Source organism: Daucus carota, chromosome 1 (genome assembly GCF_001625215.2).
Source record: "Daucus carota subsp. sativus chromosome 1, DH1 v3.0, whole genome shotgun sequence".
Lineage (NCBI taxonomy): Eukaryota > Viridiplantae > Streptophyta > Magnoliopsida > Apiales > Apiaceae > Daucus > Daucus carota.
Window position 1 is genome coordinate 52,136,220 of NC_030381.2, and position 18,197 is coordinate 52,154,416.

At 32.9% G+C, this 18,197-nt stretch overlaps 1 protein-coding gene across 1 annotated transcript; it reads right to left on the reverse strand.

Annotated features, from left to right (window-relative positions):
* Window positions 1-6,917: 6,917 nt before the first annotated feature.
* On the reverse strand, window positions 6,918-10,947 carry LOC108205283 (leucine-rich repeat receptor-like serine/threonine-protein kinase BAM3). Its single transcript, XM_017375178.2, has 2 exons — window positions 8,062-10,947; window positions 6,918-7,508 (listed from the first exon to the last, which is right to left on the reverse strand). The coding sequence occupies exons 1-2, from the start codon at window positions 10,676-10,678 to the stop codon at window positions 7,171-7,173; spliced, it is 2,955 nt and encodes a 984-aa protein (XP_017230667.1). The 5' UTR covers window positions 10,679-10,947; the 3' UTR covers window positions 6,918-7,170.
* Window positions 10,948-18,197: the final 7,250 nt, after the last annotated feature.

Sequence of the window (18,197 nt, forward strand, 5' to 3'; positions counted from 1 at the left end):
CTACAACTGCACTAACTAATATTTCACTGCACTTAAGAAGTCTTCTTTTTTCCTTCTTGTAATATATCAGTTGCGGATGATAATCACGCTACACCAAAGTTTGTTTTTTGTATGTGGTGGAAGGTGATCGCGACACAAGAGTTCATTTGTCACGAGGTGATCAATGAAATGGAATTTGATTATAAATTTGAAGTGATCAGAAGGACTTAAAATTTTCAGTTCTTTAATCATTTCATTTCAAATTATTTGTAAAGAAATCTATCCCTCGTGTAGGCTTGTCAATGAAGCGAAAATCCGACCCGATCCGATCCGAGGTCATTTTAGCGGATATGGATTTGGTAAAAAAATCCGATCCGAAATTCGATCCGATTAAAAAATCCGATACTAAATGGACCGGATATGGACTTAGTGTGATCCGATCCGTTTATAACCCGGTCCGGTTAATATATATTTAATATTTAATATATATTATATATTATATATTATATATTATATATTATATAATAAATATTTTATTCCCGATAAGTATTTACAAATTACAACATACATTGCAAACTGATTATTTGAATATAAAACCAACTACAAATTCACAGGCCCAGTCTCCGCTAGTTATCTAGTATGTTTGGTGACCTGGGTCTTGGAGTGTCACCGTCCTGGAGTGTCATCGGTTTGAAAACTTACAGATCCTTTTAAATTTAATTTATGAACAGTTTAGTTTGTAATTTTTTTTGAGACTTGAGATGTAATGTTTGACTTTGTAATTTAAATTTTAATATTGTTATTTACTGGTTTTATTTGTATTTTAAGTAATGTTAAAGTTTTATAAAAAAAATATATAAGCAGTAAGTAAATGGATTGGATATTCGATCCGAGATCCGTGATCTGAATGGATATGGATATGGATCGGCTTAAAAAAAATCCGATCCTGATCCGAATCCATTAAATAATTAAATAGATATAGATATGGATTTAGGTCGATCCGATCCAAACCCGATCCATTGACAGGCCTACCCTCATGTATTAAGTGAATGTTCATCTTATTTTTTCAATGTAAAAATTAACTTAAACATATTATATAATCAATATTTATGTTTTTAGACCCTAACCAAATCCAGATGTATAATCTAAATATCTCTATAAATATGTTCAACATAAAGATAATTGGTATTCTACTTTCTGATGTTGAACCTCAGTTACAAATATGTTGAATGCACGATTTATTGACATTTTATTTTTAAAAATTCTGATGGTTTTTAATAATTTTCAACATTGATACATTTTGTAACTAAGGATTAACACGTTGGATGAATAAAAAAATCAAAAAAATATTGTAAATTTGTCACTTAAAATTTTTTTATTTGATCCTACCCCTATATCAGATTTGATATAACATGTAAACATATAAAATCTCAACGATGAACGGTATTATTAAATTTATTTCGATACTAGTTTTTCTCACATTCTTTCTAGCCGTAAGAAGATGAGGTAATGCAGGAAGCTTTCACATAGTTTAATTCTGTAAGAAAATGAATATGCAACGTGGCTGAGATGCTGGGCTAGGAATCATGTTATTCAACTCTTTCAAAGGCTTCATCGTCATAACAGCTTTCTTGGCCATTTCTCTTAATAGAACCGGGAGCGTCATCGTTGAATGCCTGACCATGCATCTGATCTGCTGACTTCAGAGCTTGATTCAAATCTCAAACGGGCGCACAAATCATGATCCTCGATTTCATATTATACATGCATGGTTCGAAGATTCAAAGTCGATTTTAGTGTTCTTGTTGTGTTCTTTTTTTTTTTTTTTATGTTTAGTTTTATTAGTTGTGTGGCTGTACTCTACGTACGACTCGTGGTATTTTCCGTGGAACTCAGAATTCTTCAACTGCAATATCGAATTTAGAACTTGTTTGGTGAATTTATAATGAGCGTGTAATAATTATTGATGTGTGGATAGATAAATTCCATTAACAAACGGCATGTTTTGTTAATTTGACCGTAAAAAAATAAGATAAAAGAAATGGGACGTACGTAAAGATTATAAATATTATTTAACTTTTTTTAAATAATGTAGAACTAATTTAATTTTTTTTAGTTATACATTAATTAAATTCTGTTAACTGATTTATTCAAGTTTCCTTATAACGACAAATAAGAATAAAAATTTTCATAAAAAATATCATGTACTCCTTTTATTCTAATTCTTTTGTCTTCTATGATTTTTTATGATCAAATTGATTAAATTTTGCTGATAACCTACTTTACATGATCGTAAAAATACAAAAATACATTTTAAGGAAGCACTGTAAGAAACAGGGTCATTCACGACGAATAACTTACGACACATTTGATGTGTCATAAGTTTCGCTATTATTTCAGTGAAATTGTGGGTCCCACCAAGTATAACTTACATTGTATATTTTTTTTTAAAAAAAAAATCCTCAAAAAAAGTTTGAAGTTTAAACTTTTATTAAAAAGATTAAAAATATGTTATAGAGCTATACTTTATAAGAGTTTCAAGATATGTGCAAACAGTGCACGTAAGCATCCTGATGGACGGAGGAAGTATATATAAAGAGATTGACCTTTTATGATTAAAAAAATCTGGTATGGACCCAATTGAGTCTAGAGAAATTTTTTTGGATCCACAGCGTTAACATATAAAAGCAAATAAAAGAGACATCTATGATTTTAATTATTCATATCTACACGTTATCTCAAAATCAAAATTTTACCATTTATTATATACGAATTTAATATCAAAGATTACATATTATCTGTGTACTATCAAGAACCCAAATCTTATTGATCATACATCTTTCTTTTACTAGCATCTTTCCTCTATATATACAGAAGATGTAACATATAAACATATATACAAAATCTCAACGATGAAGGGTATTAGCAAGTTCATTTCCATACTTGTTTTTCTCACTTTTTTCTTGAGCTCAAGTACTAGTTGTAAGTTCATATAGTGTTCATTCTTAATTTCAAAAAATGATGGGTGTTTTTTCTCTATTAAACATGCATCTATTATATACGTGATAAATTTAATTACTCTAATCAGACTGTATTTTTTTGTTACAGATCCTGAACCGTGCGATCCGGATACAGCAGATCCGATTATTAAGCAAAAATTAACCGGCAAAAAAATACAAAATGAATTGCAATGGGAGGTGTCTATAGAATCCGGATGTTTTTGTGCGCAAACTGATGTTGAACTTGCATGTCATGGATTTACAACAGTGGAGCCTCTTGATCCGAATATCATCACTCGTGACAGCGAAGATGTATGCTCCCTTGTCCACCCCGTCCGTCCAGGGGATAAATATATATTTTATTATGCCCGAAGTCGATCTTATAATTTCACCACAATTTCTTTTGGTGTGGCTTGTTCCTGAGGTGGAATATATAGCGTCAAAGAAGACTGAGTTCTCTTTATTTATTAACTGATTATGTAATCACAATTATTAATTATAAATCACATTTATTTTCATGTCAAGACACATCTCGAATTTCTTATTCTATAGTCCTTTTAAGTTTTAAATCATGATATTTAACAGTAATTGATGATAAGTGAATGAATTTAATAGATTTTGTATTGAAATTTTAAATCATAGAGCCCATGGACTCGAATGTCATCTGTGATATACTGATATGTCATTTTTTCATGTTCTATAAACAAAATTATCCATGCTTTGACATTAACCTTGTACCTTCGCACCTATTTCTTTTGATTTTGCTTGTTACTTAAATGATTTTAAAATGAATCACAACTGAGAATTGAAAATGGATTAGTAACTTATTTTTGTGCAAGTTGTTACAATTTCTCATCAGATCGATTAAGGGTCTGTTTGGGAGTGCTGTTAAAAATAGTTATGCTGTCAGAAAAAGTGCTGGTAAAATAAGTGCTGTTGTAGAAATCAGATAACTGTTTGGTAATTTTTTTGATATTTACTTATTTTGAGTTGTAATATAAAAAAAATAATGATTTTGGTGAGATTTTATAATGAAATCTATAATAGCATTCTGCAAAAGCTGAAAAGCAGCTTTTTTCAAAAGCATGGGAGAACCTGCTTTCTCTAACAGCAGTTTTTCAGCTAAAAGCTGCTGTTCGGAAAATTGCTTTTAGATGATATTGGTTTTATGCTTTTAGACATTGTGTAAAAATTTTATGCATATGTAAGTTGTGCTTGTATTGGTTGTATCGGTTGATTATATATTAAAAATAATATGTTATTAATATTTTAGATTGTTATTAATTAAATATATTATTTTAATATAGTAATAAATGATTGAAATCTTATTAAATATGGTAATAAATATTTTAAATTGTTCAATTTCGATTATATGTATAGATGTCGTTTTCAAAAAAAAAATCTCAATTGAATACCATCATATCTCAAATTTAGAATTTAGATCCAATATCGCTCATTTCTAAAAGATGATTTAATATCATAATTATAATGCAAGATTTTGAAATATTATCTCTAATTCTGATCGAATTCACGAATCAGGATTTTAATCCTATCGAATTTGTGAAGATTTACAGAATCTGCAAATTTATAAAGTCTTTCAAATCATTAAATATTTAGATTATCTTCCATATGTTTGCTAAAACTTTCCTCTACATATACCCGTTAATGCAACTTACAACATAGAACACAAAATAGAACACAAAGGTCATAAACATCTCAACAATGGAAGGCATCATGATCACCAAGCTTATCTCAGTACTTGTCTTTGTCACATTTTTCATAAGCTCAACCAGTAAGTTTATGTACAATTTATTACCCTTTGTTCAACATACCTCGTTTTTTTTTTTATAAACTCGTGTCTCTTACTAGATCCATCCCTAAGACCGGGGCTCACTCTGTTCCAGCATGTTTCCATATAACTTACTTGATATTTTTTTGTTATTACAGATGCAGGTTCATGTGACGATCCATATACAGCAAGTCCAATTATTACCCAAAAATTAACCGGGCAAAAAGTACAAGGTAAGCCACAATGGCAGGTGACAGCACAAGCGCCATGTTCTTGTTGTCAAATTCCTGTTAGGCTTGCATGCAGTGGATTTCAGACGGTGGAGCCTCTTGATTCAAATGTCATCACTCGCGACGGAGACGTTTGCTCTTATCTCAATAGCATCTGTCCAGGCCACCCGACAACATTTACCTATGCCTGGGATCAGTCTTATAATTTCACAGTGCAATCTTTTACTACTGCTTGTTCGTAAAAGGGTTTTGTATGAATTGCAGAGTTGGAGATCAGTATATGATTTTTGCTTGTAAGTTGTACTTATAAATTATAATTAATGGAGATCCAATGTTCTGTGTTTATTACTAAACCATTATTATCTTCTGTCATTCAACTTGAAATACAACTGAATATCAGATGAGAACACAGGATTGTATTAATGATTTAACAGATCCTAATATGAATAGCTCCCCGTATGCAATTGCGATGTACAGGGGATTTTTCATTCTTGAAATCTAGTTGTATTCAATTTGGATTTCAAAATATGTATAAGAGTCTTGAGATATTAAATCACGATTTTAAATCATCCCATGTGATCCGTTGGTATTCAATTATGATTTTAAATTATGTTTAAAATCTCGGAGATATTCAATTATGATAATTTAATATCCATTAAAATCTGATGATAGTCTTATAGATATTTTTGGATTTATGAAATTGTTCAGTGTATTTTATATCCAGAAATCCATTAAAATCTGATGATATTCTTATAAATATTTTTGGATATTATGAAATTGATCAGTGTATTTTATATCTGAGAATCTCATAATAATCCACGAGATTCTAAGAGATTGCGTTTAAATTCTAAGAACTCTGCATAAACTCTACAACAGCCTCCAATTTGCTAGACTCCAAACGTAAAATTACAGATTTACATCCAGAGATTATTATAAATCCGTTAAAATCCAATCGAATAAACCCATGTCCTACGCAACTAACTTGAAGGGCTCGATGACAGCAGCCTTATTTAGATTTTACAAATCATAAACAAGCCTGGTCTCAAACAACAAGCTAGGCAATTTCCTACTTCCTGATCCAGCAGCTGTTAGGAATCCCATCAGCCAGCTCAACCGGATAATAATTTTATAGAACTATATAAAAATTGATCTTTCGATTCCACAATGAATCACTTTCGGACCCCTTGCGATAGATGAAAAACTTAAAGTTTACAGTATTAATGAAATTTATGTTTTTGCTACAACTCTGCTGTAGAACATATCAGCTTTATCCGTTAATCAATGGTTAGAGTTCGGACCATTGAGATACAGAACATACTGTTTTCAGTGGGAAGCAAAGCCAACCATCGGTAGGATACAGAATTGTAATATATCAACTAGTGTGGAAGGATTAAGATCAGTAGGAAGCAACCTAAACTCTAATTGTTACTGATCTTTCAAAAATTTGTCGAAATCATATTATTTATTTTCGGTTAGATTTGCACCTATCTGCAGACTACAAAATCATATTTTTAGGTTTAAATTCATCAATACTAAAACACATTTGAAATTATGAAAAAAAGAACACATTTGAAATATGACTATGAGCAAGGGCTGAAAGGTCTGCAACATCTATTCAGAGAGGGAAAAAAAAAACTTGGCACGAGCAAGACGCGGGTAATAAGTTCTGACTGTTGACAAGAAGTACCTGACTACAAACTTTCAGAATGCATTACCAGGTAAAAGAAATTCATGAAAAGCACTAAAATCCTGAAAATAAATAAAAACATACTAGTTCAACATATGGTTTGATTGGGAGCCAGCACAACATATGTTGAGACTGCAGAAATGATGACACAATAATTGAGTCTATATAGATGTGCTGCACATCCCTCTTAAATCAACAGAATATTGTTATGTACCTGAACAAAAGCAGAAAAGTTAAAAAACAAAAGAGCTTCAATATCATCAGGCTCACTACATTCCACCATATTACAGGACCAGGGAACAAAGAAGCTGAGAAAGAGCAAGAAAACAAATAATACAAATAATGCTATATTTACTCTTAGCTGGTAATCTTGAAACTGCAATATGACCCTTTAAGTACTTTTGCTTATGCAGCAACCTAAATCACTAATTAACCACTTCATTTTTTGGTGCATTAGTTTATAAACTATTACAAACGGAACATGAGTTACAGAATTTGAAATGTGTTTGGTTGTTTAGCTTGCGAGAGCATCTGAACAACTTCTCTCATGGTAGGACGTTCCACGCTGTGCTCTTGAACACATAGCATTGCCACGAAAAACATCTGCATTGCTTCGTCTATGGGGACATTTTTCAGGCGCTCATCGAGGATTTTCACCACCCCTTCTTTGCTCCAGTTTGTTTGAATTTTAGTCCATTGAACGATATCTAAGCCATCTTCTCCAAATCCTCCAACTGGCCTTCGGCCTGTTACAAGCTCTAGGAGGACTACACCAAAGCTGTAAACATCACTCTTCGCATCGACTTTCAATGTATATGCATACTCTGTCACATGATAAAGACACTGGATTAGGCTTAGTAGAACAAAGATTATACTGGTAATAATGTCTTCAAGAATTCACTTAAAGGGTGAAATTCTTTTGTCTTTAAAGGAATTAGGGGAAAGCATGTACTAAAAGTTAATAAAGATAAAAGTGAATTATTCTTTATGTCTGTATTATGTAGTTCTACTTTATAGGTTGTGGGGGAAAGTAAATCTTAGATCCCAATAAACATTCTTAGGGAGGCAAAACCTTGGATTTAAGGAAAGAGATATACTAAAATCTTTTAGTTATAGGAATGAGTCAACAAGAGTTAAGGGTATGTAAGGTAGCATTGATTATGGATCCCCAATAAGCAAGAACAAAAGTTAAAGTGAAAATTTCTTTTAACAAAGTGCTGCATTTAGCCTCTTGGACTACTATACATGACTGTCTCTTTTGAAAGTTTATAGGAGGGCATTATATATGATATTATAGTACTAACAAAGATTAAATACTAAATAAATTGTTTAAGTCTACTAATTTTGAGAATGAAAGTTGTTTAACGAAGAGTGTACCTGGAGCAATGTAGCCATACGAGCCAGCAATTGCGGACATGCATTCTGATGTTCCATTGTCTTGAAGGAACTTGGCTAGTCCAAAATCAGCTACATGAGCCTCAAAATCAGAAGCAAGTAAAATGTTGTTAGACTTCACGTCGCGGTGGAGTATCAGAGGGGAACAATCGTGGTGCAAATAGCACAAGCCCTTGGCAGCTTCTACGGCTATTTTCAACCTTGTATCCCACTTAAGGCATCCACCTTGCTTTCCATGAAGAACTTCCCCTAAACTTCCGTTTGGCATGTACTCATAAACAAGCAAATTCATCTCTTTATTTGAACAAAATGCAAGCAATCGAACAATATATCTATGTCGAATACTGCCCAATGTTTTGATTTCTGCAGAAAGACCATTATCATGAGAAGAGGAACCTTTGCTTATTCCCAACTTCTTGATTGCTACTTGCTCTCCGTTTGGCATTCTTCCGCTATAAACAACCCCTGCTCCACCACTCCCTATAATATTGTTATCTTTCAAGCATTCTAAGATGTTCTCACTCCCAAATTCTAGCTTTTGAAATGCTGTGAGCTTCCAAGCACGTGAACTTGTCTTTGACTTTCGTGTCTTGACAATTGCTAAAATGACAAATATGAGGGAGCACAGTAAGAGGCCTAATGCAAGCATTAGCTTATATTTTCCTAGTACCTTTGATTTTTTAGCATCTTGGTCTTTGGCTTGTAATGGCGAGGTTGAAGAAGAGTTGCATGGGCTCAAGTTAGATCCACAAAGGTCAGGATTTCCAATGAAGGAAGTGACGTTGAAGAATGAATACTGTCCTGTTTCAGGAATTGAGCCATTGAAATTATTATGGGAAAAATCTGCTGATGTGAGGCTCTTCATATATCCAACTTCCTTGGGTAGACCTTGGCTCAAGTGGTTCCATGAGATATTGAGGTAATTGAGTATGTGAATTTGGGACATCTGAACTGGGATAGGGCCAGTAAGTTGGTTTTGGCTCAAGTCTAAATAAGCAAGTGAAGTACAGTTTCCTATTTCAGGTGGGATATTGCCAGATAAGTTATTTCTACTGAAATCAAGCTTTAAGATGCTTTTTAGCTGGCCTATACTATTAGGAATTTCACCTGTGAAATTGTTGCCACTTAACAGAAGAATCTTTAGGCCTGAAAATTTCCCAAGAGAGGTAGGGAGAGAACCTGACATGTGATTGTTTGAGATATCCATCTCATCAAGTTCAGATGACACAATGCTGTCCTCCTCCTCGAACCGCCCTGACAGGTAATTATTTTGGAGTTGCATGAGTGACAGTTGAGGCAAGTAGAGAAACCCTCTTGGTATTGATCCACTAAAAAAGTTCTGCCCCAACCTAACTCTTGATAGCGTCTCGCAATTCCCCAGATTATCTGGTAAAGGCCCAAAAAGAAAATTGTTGAGAAGTATCAAGATCTTCAGTTTCCCCCCAAAGCATAGAGACCTTGGAAGAAAACCAGTCAGCTTGTTGGTAGAGAGATCAAGTTCAGTGAGCTGGCCATTCTTTCCAAGATTCGAAGGAATTGATCCTGTGAAATTATTCCGCCACAAATTCAGGACTTCCAATTTAGGCAACTCCTCGATGAAGTGAGGTATATCCCCATGAAGTTTGTTGATGAAAAGATTAAAAACCACAAGTTCTTGAAAAGCCGAAAACTCATCTGGAATTTCTCCTGTGAGACCATTGAGTGAAAGATCAAGAAATCTCAAGCTAGTGAGATTACCCAATTGAGATGGAATTGAGCCAGATAACTGGTTTTTCTGCAAGTACAATGTGTCCAGCTTCCTCAAATTGCCTAATTCAGTTGGAATTGGACTTTCCAAGTCACAATTAGCAAGGTCCAGATGAACCAAGTTGATCAGCTTACCAAACTCTTTTGGTATCCCACCATCAAATTGATTAAAATAGCCCAAATAAAGCTTCTCCAGATTAGTAAGGTTACCAAGCTCACCAGGAATCAGACCACGCAAATCATTACCTGCTAATGACAAGTGGTTAAGCTGCATTAGGCCTCCATAGCTAGGTGGTATAGTGCCCGAAAAGAAATTCCCTCCAAAGTTCAAATGCTTCAGTTTTGTGAGATGAGTAACACTTGTAGGAAGTGAGCCTGAAAAGCCATTGTCGTAAGCATCCAACACTTCAAGTTCCAACAATCTTGAAAAATCCAAGTTCAAACTTCCATTGAACTGATTACTTGAAATATTAAGGTATCGAAGCCTTGACAGCTTATGAAAATCTTGTGGGAAACTGCCTGTAAAACCATTTCCAGCAACTGAAATATTAACAAGAGTCCTGAGTTCAGTGATCGCGGATGACAGAAATCCAGAGAGATTCAAATTAGAGATATCAAGAATAAGTACAAACTTCTTTCTAGTGTCACAACTTACACCAGTCCAAGAACATAGTGAACTATAATTCCCAACATTCCAAGAATTCAAAAAAGGTTCAGAGACTTGGAATGACTGTTTAAGCGATACAAGAATCGAGGCCTGTCTTCTAAGAGAGAGGCCATGCAAAGAAGAAGATGAAGAACATGGCACAGCAAGAAAAAGACAGCAAATTAAAGAAATAATAAGAAGCTTCATATCAGAAAAATCAGTAGCCAAGAGAATGGTGTGGATGAAATGAGGTCATATAATTATTTCAACAAAGAAAAAAAGAAGTGGTGAACTAGAAAAACTCCACTACAGATGATGAGTTTGAATGTTTTAAGATAAGTGAATATAAAGAAGCAATGAAAAAGAAGGTCTTAGATGCTTTTCATGCATGATATTCACTTTGCCTTTACTTTGCATTTTTATTTCCTCTTCTTTTCCTGTATATGCTGGGATTTATCATCTTTAACTTTATGAATGAAAAGCAAAAGAAGCATTCTGATGCACATTATATAAGCAGATGCAGGGCCAAGAAAACAGTAGAACTACCAACATAATTCAGAAATTCCCCATCTCTTGTCCTTATAATTTTGCACAAGTCCCCATTTGTACCAAAACATAATACAATTTGTTATAATGAATTATTACACAACACACACAAACACACATAGAGACTGCTTCAAGGTTTAAAACTGTTTCCGGCTTTAAGTTGAAAAATGTTTATTTGTGTAATAAGCCTAAAACTAGTCAGAAATAAGCCGGAAACTGACTTAAAGCCATAAGTTACTTTGAGATACTTTTTCGGTAACTTAATTTTTAAAAACTTTTTTTTATAAAAGTTACTCATAAGTCATAAGTTACTCATAAATCATGTTTTTTAATAGTATTTTAATAATCCATAAATCATTAATAAATCAAAATTATTAAGTCATGTCCAGTCATAAGTCACAATGTTAAACTCAGACAAACGGACTGGGCTCCTAGTTTGGTCATTTGTGAAGTTACATGCAGAGAAATGAGAAGTGAGTGGTGAATGGAGGGGTCACTACACACACTTTAGACCACTTCAAGGAAAAAGCAAAAGCATCATTCTTTATTTTAGAGTTTGTTGGGATTCATTGGCTTTTTACCACTCACTAGATATGAAAGTGAAAGGGAAGATACTGAACCTGTACAGTATTTTGAATGAATCAATTATTTTGGGAGGAGCCCTCAGATTATTGATGAAGCTAATGTGTCATGGTTTCTATTTTGACAGTGAATGTACCAGATTAATGTGGCTTGTGATTGGTTGGATGCAACATGAGTCTCATCAACTCGAATAAAAAATTCCGAAAAATGATACGTGTAGGTCCGATTTACGCATCATACAAGCGCAAGTATGATTAAGTTCTAACAGGGTTGGTGTTTAGGTGAACCAAGACCAAATGTTTCAATGTTAGATCTTAGAACTTGATTCTCACTGGAATGTCTTTCTATTGAGTTTGTGACTTTCTCAAGGGTTGCTCAAGTTTCAAAGCTTAAAACTGTTTCTGATTTTAAGGCGAAAAATATCTGTTTGCGTAATAAACCTAGACTCACTTGAAGTTATAAATAAGTCAGAAACTGACTTAAACTTAGAAATTAGTTTGTGTAATAAAACGAAAATGGCTTAAAATCATAAAGAAGTCGGAAACATGCTGACTTAAAATAAGAAGTTAGTTTCAGTTACTAACCAACCAGTTATGAAAACCAGCAATTGGGAGCAATTTCGAAGAAACCAGAGTAGATATTTCGAGTTTTTACAAGTTACAGTAGCATGTATTACTAAGAAAATTCATGAATGGACACTTTTGGGACCGTAGAAGCAGCAAATTGTGTGACAAAACAGAGGAAACACAAATATTGGGTAGCAGAGTAGCACTATGCATTGTGATAATGATAAACCCTAGCTGGAAGACAATGATGTATAGGATTTTTTAAGGCCTCACCTGACCCCGTTAAGACATAACATCATATTCTCCACTCTGCACGGGAGTAGATTCATCATTTTTTCATTATGTCTTCTTTCGTATTCGTACCTAGTGCCTACGAGGAACGGACTGATGAATGATGATGATAGAGATATGGGCTCGGAATTTATTGGTAGAAAATAAGTGGGAAATTTGTAATTCAAAGAAAGAAAAATGTTTATAACTTATTTCTAACCATGAAGAGCTCTTAGCTAAAACTTTAGTTGACATGCCAAGTAGGGCTGAGCATTCGGTCGGTTCGGTCGGTTCGGTCCAGAACCGGACCGAACCGAACGGACCGAAGACCGAATTTTGAAAATTTTCAGGACCGGACCGGACCGGAGTTTACATATGGACCGAACCGGAACCGAACCGAAATAATTCGGTCGGTCCGGTCCGATCCGCCAGAACCGAATTTTTTAAGAAAATCAAATTAATCTGTATTTACAAAGAAAATCAGCAAGCATGATAAACGAGAAAAAAGATAATACCACCAATCCACCACGGATAATTTAGATAGCTAACATTCAAAATACAACTCCAAAATAGCCATAAGCTTGCAAATTTTAAAAATCACAACAGTAGTCTCAAGTCTGCTGGTAATAAGCCAGTGACCAACTATTGCTTACAAACAAAAAACAAAGAAACCAAAAGTAACAAAGCCTTCTTTCAGGATTCAAATGCTATTTAGTACTTCTGTCCGTAGAACAGAAATCTAATTCACTGTCGTTCACATATTTTTTAAGTTATGATACTAGGTGCATTCAACAATTTGGTCTAAACCAAAAGGTGATTCTTCAAACAGTTAATAATCTGAACACTGCATAAGATTCCAGACTATATAAGATTAATTAATGAAGGCCTATAACTCTCATTATTTTGTTATTCAATTTAGATCAACTGCATAACAAAACAGTTATTAGATAGTATAATTATAATATGTTATTTAATATATAATATAAAAATATTATTTATAATATATGTAAAAGTTCGGTCCATTCGGTCCAGGACCGAAATTTTTCGATGGGGACCGGACCGGACCGTATTTTATTTCGGTTCGGACCGAAATACCCGAACGAACCGAACTTTCAGAAAATTAGGACCGATAATTCGGTCCGGTCCGGTTTTTCGGTTTCGGTTCGGTTCTGCTCAGCCCTAATGCCAAGAATAAGAAATATAGCCAATGTATAAAAAAACACATTCAACTACACCCGTTTTTTTTAAAAATTATAGTCAACCTCTGATGAATAGCTTAGAGTATCTCCAAAACCATGAGAAGTCCCTAGAGCATCTCCAACCCATCAAAATCATTCGCTAAAATTCATTAAATCATACCATAAATAAAAATTGTAGATGATGTGTGAAATTTGCTCCACTCCAACCACACATAACCCTTGTCTGAAAATACAACCAACCAATTGATGTTGGCTATATTTGGCCAATCACTACAGGCCTGTAGCAATATTTTTAGCAAAATTTCGTATCATTTATTATCATATGATAATATACATTTTATTTATAACAACTCGAAAGAGTAATAACTTACTATTTATAAAATATAGTCATTACCATCGAAGCAAAATGTCTTACAGTTTCGACAAATTTTACATAATATCTTGCATGTCCAATTTAGCCAACCACTTTTATCCAATGCCATCGGAAATGCTTGATAACCTCAAAATTTAAATTTTAGATCCGCCTCGGAGGTTCTCAAATGTAAAGAAGAGCTCAATTTCATCTCCATAGCAACATCGGAAAGCAAGGCGACATGGTTTGACACAATAACGCTAGCCAAGTAGCCAGGGATGTAACGATTTGATTGACCATATCAAATCTTTCAATAATATAAAGTAAAATTCATGTTTGATGAATAAATTAAACAATTTGGGACAAACGATCGCTGATTGACTTCCACTAGGGATGCATTATTTGAAGGAAACAAATCTTTCGCGTCAAAAAAGTAAAATATATAAATTCTATTAATTTTAAATAATATAATTATAGAATAGGTCAGCAATTCCGCTCACGAGGCTTACGTGACTACTGCACCAGTCCTGATGAAGTTGCGAGAAAATCGGGTTCAGTTAAAGAAGAAGACCATAGCACTGGACATGGAAACCTGCTCAGGTAGCTCTTTTATTATAAACACTTTTTGGATATTTTATTTTTTTAAATATTATATAAATTTAACTTAATTTATTTAAAATAAGTCTTTATTTTTATTAAATAAATCTAGACAAATATGCTCCACGTAATATGAGTGATATGAAAATAAATTTATTTGATTAATGACGTTGATGTTAATACAAACGGCATGTATATAGCATTTGAAAAGATGCTCTTTTTTGTTTGATTCATGTTTCGTCAAAAAAGATTCACTGATCACTTGTACCTATTTGAACGCTTAGAACAAACTCAAATAAAAGATGTATATACTGCTGAAACTATTTATTGTTCATTTTTTTTAAAATGAAGAATAAGTGATCCCAGCTATGACAAAAAGAGAAAAACGCGTATTTTTAATAAAAATTATATATATCACTAAAAATTGTATAATGATATAAAATAAGTTATAAAAATAAAATATACGATAATATTTATTTAAATTAAGTCGGTCCCAGAAATCTTCATCCTATTCATTCCTCATAAACAGTAAAACATATTCTTTTACATTACTCGACACGCATTATAAGGCACATATAAAGCATAGTTTTATAATTTTTTTTGAAAATTTTTTATATAAAAATTTAGATAGTAAATATTTATTTAAAAAAAATTCAAAATAATTTATCAAATTATATTTTATAAAAATATTAGAATGTGTGTCGAGTTCCATGGGCCGATATAAACAATCGAGGGATTGGTGGAGCGCGGATATGCAGTGTGAATTGTGGAGAGACAAATTGATGCCTTGGACAAAACCAAGACAGTAAGGCATCAAGCCCACGAAAGAAGAAAAAAGGGGTACTGTGTTCAAAAACTGGGGAAAAACAATGTGTACAATAGCCTAGGATTCATCACCACTTGTTACCTGTGCTAGATTTTGCTCGTACCAACCGGCAGAGCACGAGATTTCAGTTGTCTTCTTATATTTTCCCTAACAATTTACCTATCGCAGTGTTTCTTGTTTTCGCCCCGTGTCACTGTGTTATTCAAAAATTTAACGGAGAATAAAATAGTGTTTAATGGTTCCAAAGTTGCTGTATTTTTATTTTTCAATCAAATTTGTGGCCATTTTTGTCTTTCGATTAAAATTGCATTACAGGTATCAAGTTCAGTTTTAAAGTTTATGGGGCCGTTTGGGCAAATTTAAAATAAGTGATTTTTTTGTTAAACTAGAGAAGTGGAGCAGAAGTGAGAGGTAAAAAATTAATAAAGTGTTTGGAAAAGAAGTAAAAGTTGTGAGAGAGAAACTTCTTAAAAGTGTTTTTACATTTTTACACAAACGAGTCAAAGAAAAGCATTTTTACACAAACGAGTCGAAGAAAAGCAGAAATCACAAGCAGAAGCTCCTTTTGCCAAACAAATAGGCCTTATATGTATAACTATTCTTAAATTTGAGAAGTTATAAATAAATCAGGTCGTCGCAATTTTTCTGATTTTATTTTGGGAAAATAGATTTTTTTGCCACTCAACTTATAGTGTTTTTAGAAACTTACCACCCAACTAATTTTTTTTTCCTTTTACTCACTTATGTTAGGTTTGGATTTTTTTTTAGCCACCAACTTAGGTTTGGATTTGATTATTAGCATTATGATAATCTTTGTAGCATCATTTAAACATAGTGATAGTTTGTAATATTTTGATGATGTGTCGTATGTTTATATCTTTATGTATAACAATAATAATATATAATGAGCCGATGAAAAATTAAAACCAGGAAAAATCGTAATTATAATTCTAAAAATTCAATAAATCATGAATATGAAATCAATGACTTCAAACAATTCACCCTCCCTGATAAGATAAAGTGTAATTGAGTGATATGATGCATCATCTTTCGCTATTAAAGTTTCAATCGACTAGCTCAGTCTAAAATCTTTCTCAAATTTATCTTCATAAATTTTAATAACTTTATCTTATTACAATTTTCAAGATAAATAAATAGAGAGGTTAACTTAATTTTCGATGATTGCCCTCTATAATGCATCATTTTATTATTATTACTCCCTCCGTCTTTCTCATTAGTTTACAATTTTTTCTACTGCTTAGTTAGTATTTTAATACTCCTATAACATATAGTTTCATAACTTATTTCTGTGATTTTTTATGTGTGTAAAAATTCAAACGCTGAATTTTTATTCGGAAGAAAAAAGTAAAATTATTTATGAAAGTAGTCTTTTAAAAGTCATCAAATGCGTGTAAAATTCTTATCGCCCAAGGTAAACGACGTTGGAGACATAAAAAGTACTATATATAAAGATACAGACATATACTAAATCATCAAAGTATTATTACAGACTACCACTGTATTTTAATAATACTAGACCGAATTAATGTAATGCTAATAATCAAATCCAAACCTAACTTCAGTGACAAAAAAAAAAATGAACCTAACATTAGTGAGTAAAAAAAAAAAGTTGAGTGGTTAATTTCTAAAGAAGCAATAAGTTTAGTGACAAATAATGCTAGTAAAGAAATCCGAAACTAAGCTGGTGGCTAAAAAAAGATCTAAACCTAACATTAGTGAGTAAAAGGAAACAAAATATAGTTGGGTGGCAAGTTTCTAAAAACACTATAAGTTAAGTGGCAAAAAAATCTATTTTCCTTTTTATTTTATATATTAATATATGTGATCATTTTGTACTATTAATATTCTGTGTTCCATGGTTCGTGAAAGTTTCAAGCCCATGGAAAACAGGGACAAGTGTATTTTCTGGGTCTCTAGCCCAAAAATTCGAAAAAGAAGATAAGCCCACAGCCACACAACAGGGACAAGAAGAACCAAATTTATTGGGTCTACAGCCCAATAAGGCTAAAATGGAAATCAGAAATAATTAATTTCAATTTTTTAAATCTACGCATCATGGGAGCCGGCCAAACGGGCGGGCCGGGGCGGTTCGGGCCGGTTCAGGCGGTTTCCGGACCTTCGCCGGTGAAACCGTAACCGGCACGCCAAGATTGGCGGTCCGGTCCGGGCCGGGCCGGGCTGGAGAAAACCAAAACCATAACCGTATAACACGGTTTACACGGGTTATACGGGTTAGACGGGTTATACGGTTCGGGCCGGTTCAGCGGTTCGCGGTTCGAATTCGACGGTTCCTGAAGTTCACTGAGCAGTTGAGCAAACTTTTATAAATTAAATTAAATTTTACTTTTTTTAAAATTTCAATTTCATTTTAAAATGTAAACTTTTATGTTTTCATATAAAACAAAAAATAAAATATAAATATCGAGTGTATTAAAATAGACACTTTTTATTAAAATATAAACTTTTTATTTTGTTTAAAATATAAACTTCTATATTTTTCTAATATAATATAATGGAAAAGAGAGAATCTTAATATTAATTTAATTAAAAATTTGAAATTAATTTTATGATAGTTGACATTTAGTTTAAAATTAAAAAATAAAAAATATAATATCAAATATATTAAAATATAAACTTTTTTATTTCGTTTTAAAATATAAAGACGAATAAAACGGAAAGAAACCGTGAACCGCGAACCGCGGTTCCACGGTTCAATCACGGTTCACCGTGCCAAGATTGGACAGACTGTCAAACGAAATAATAAAAA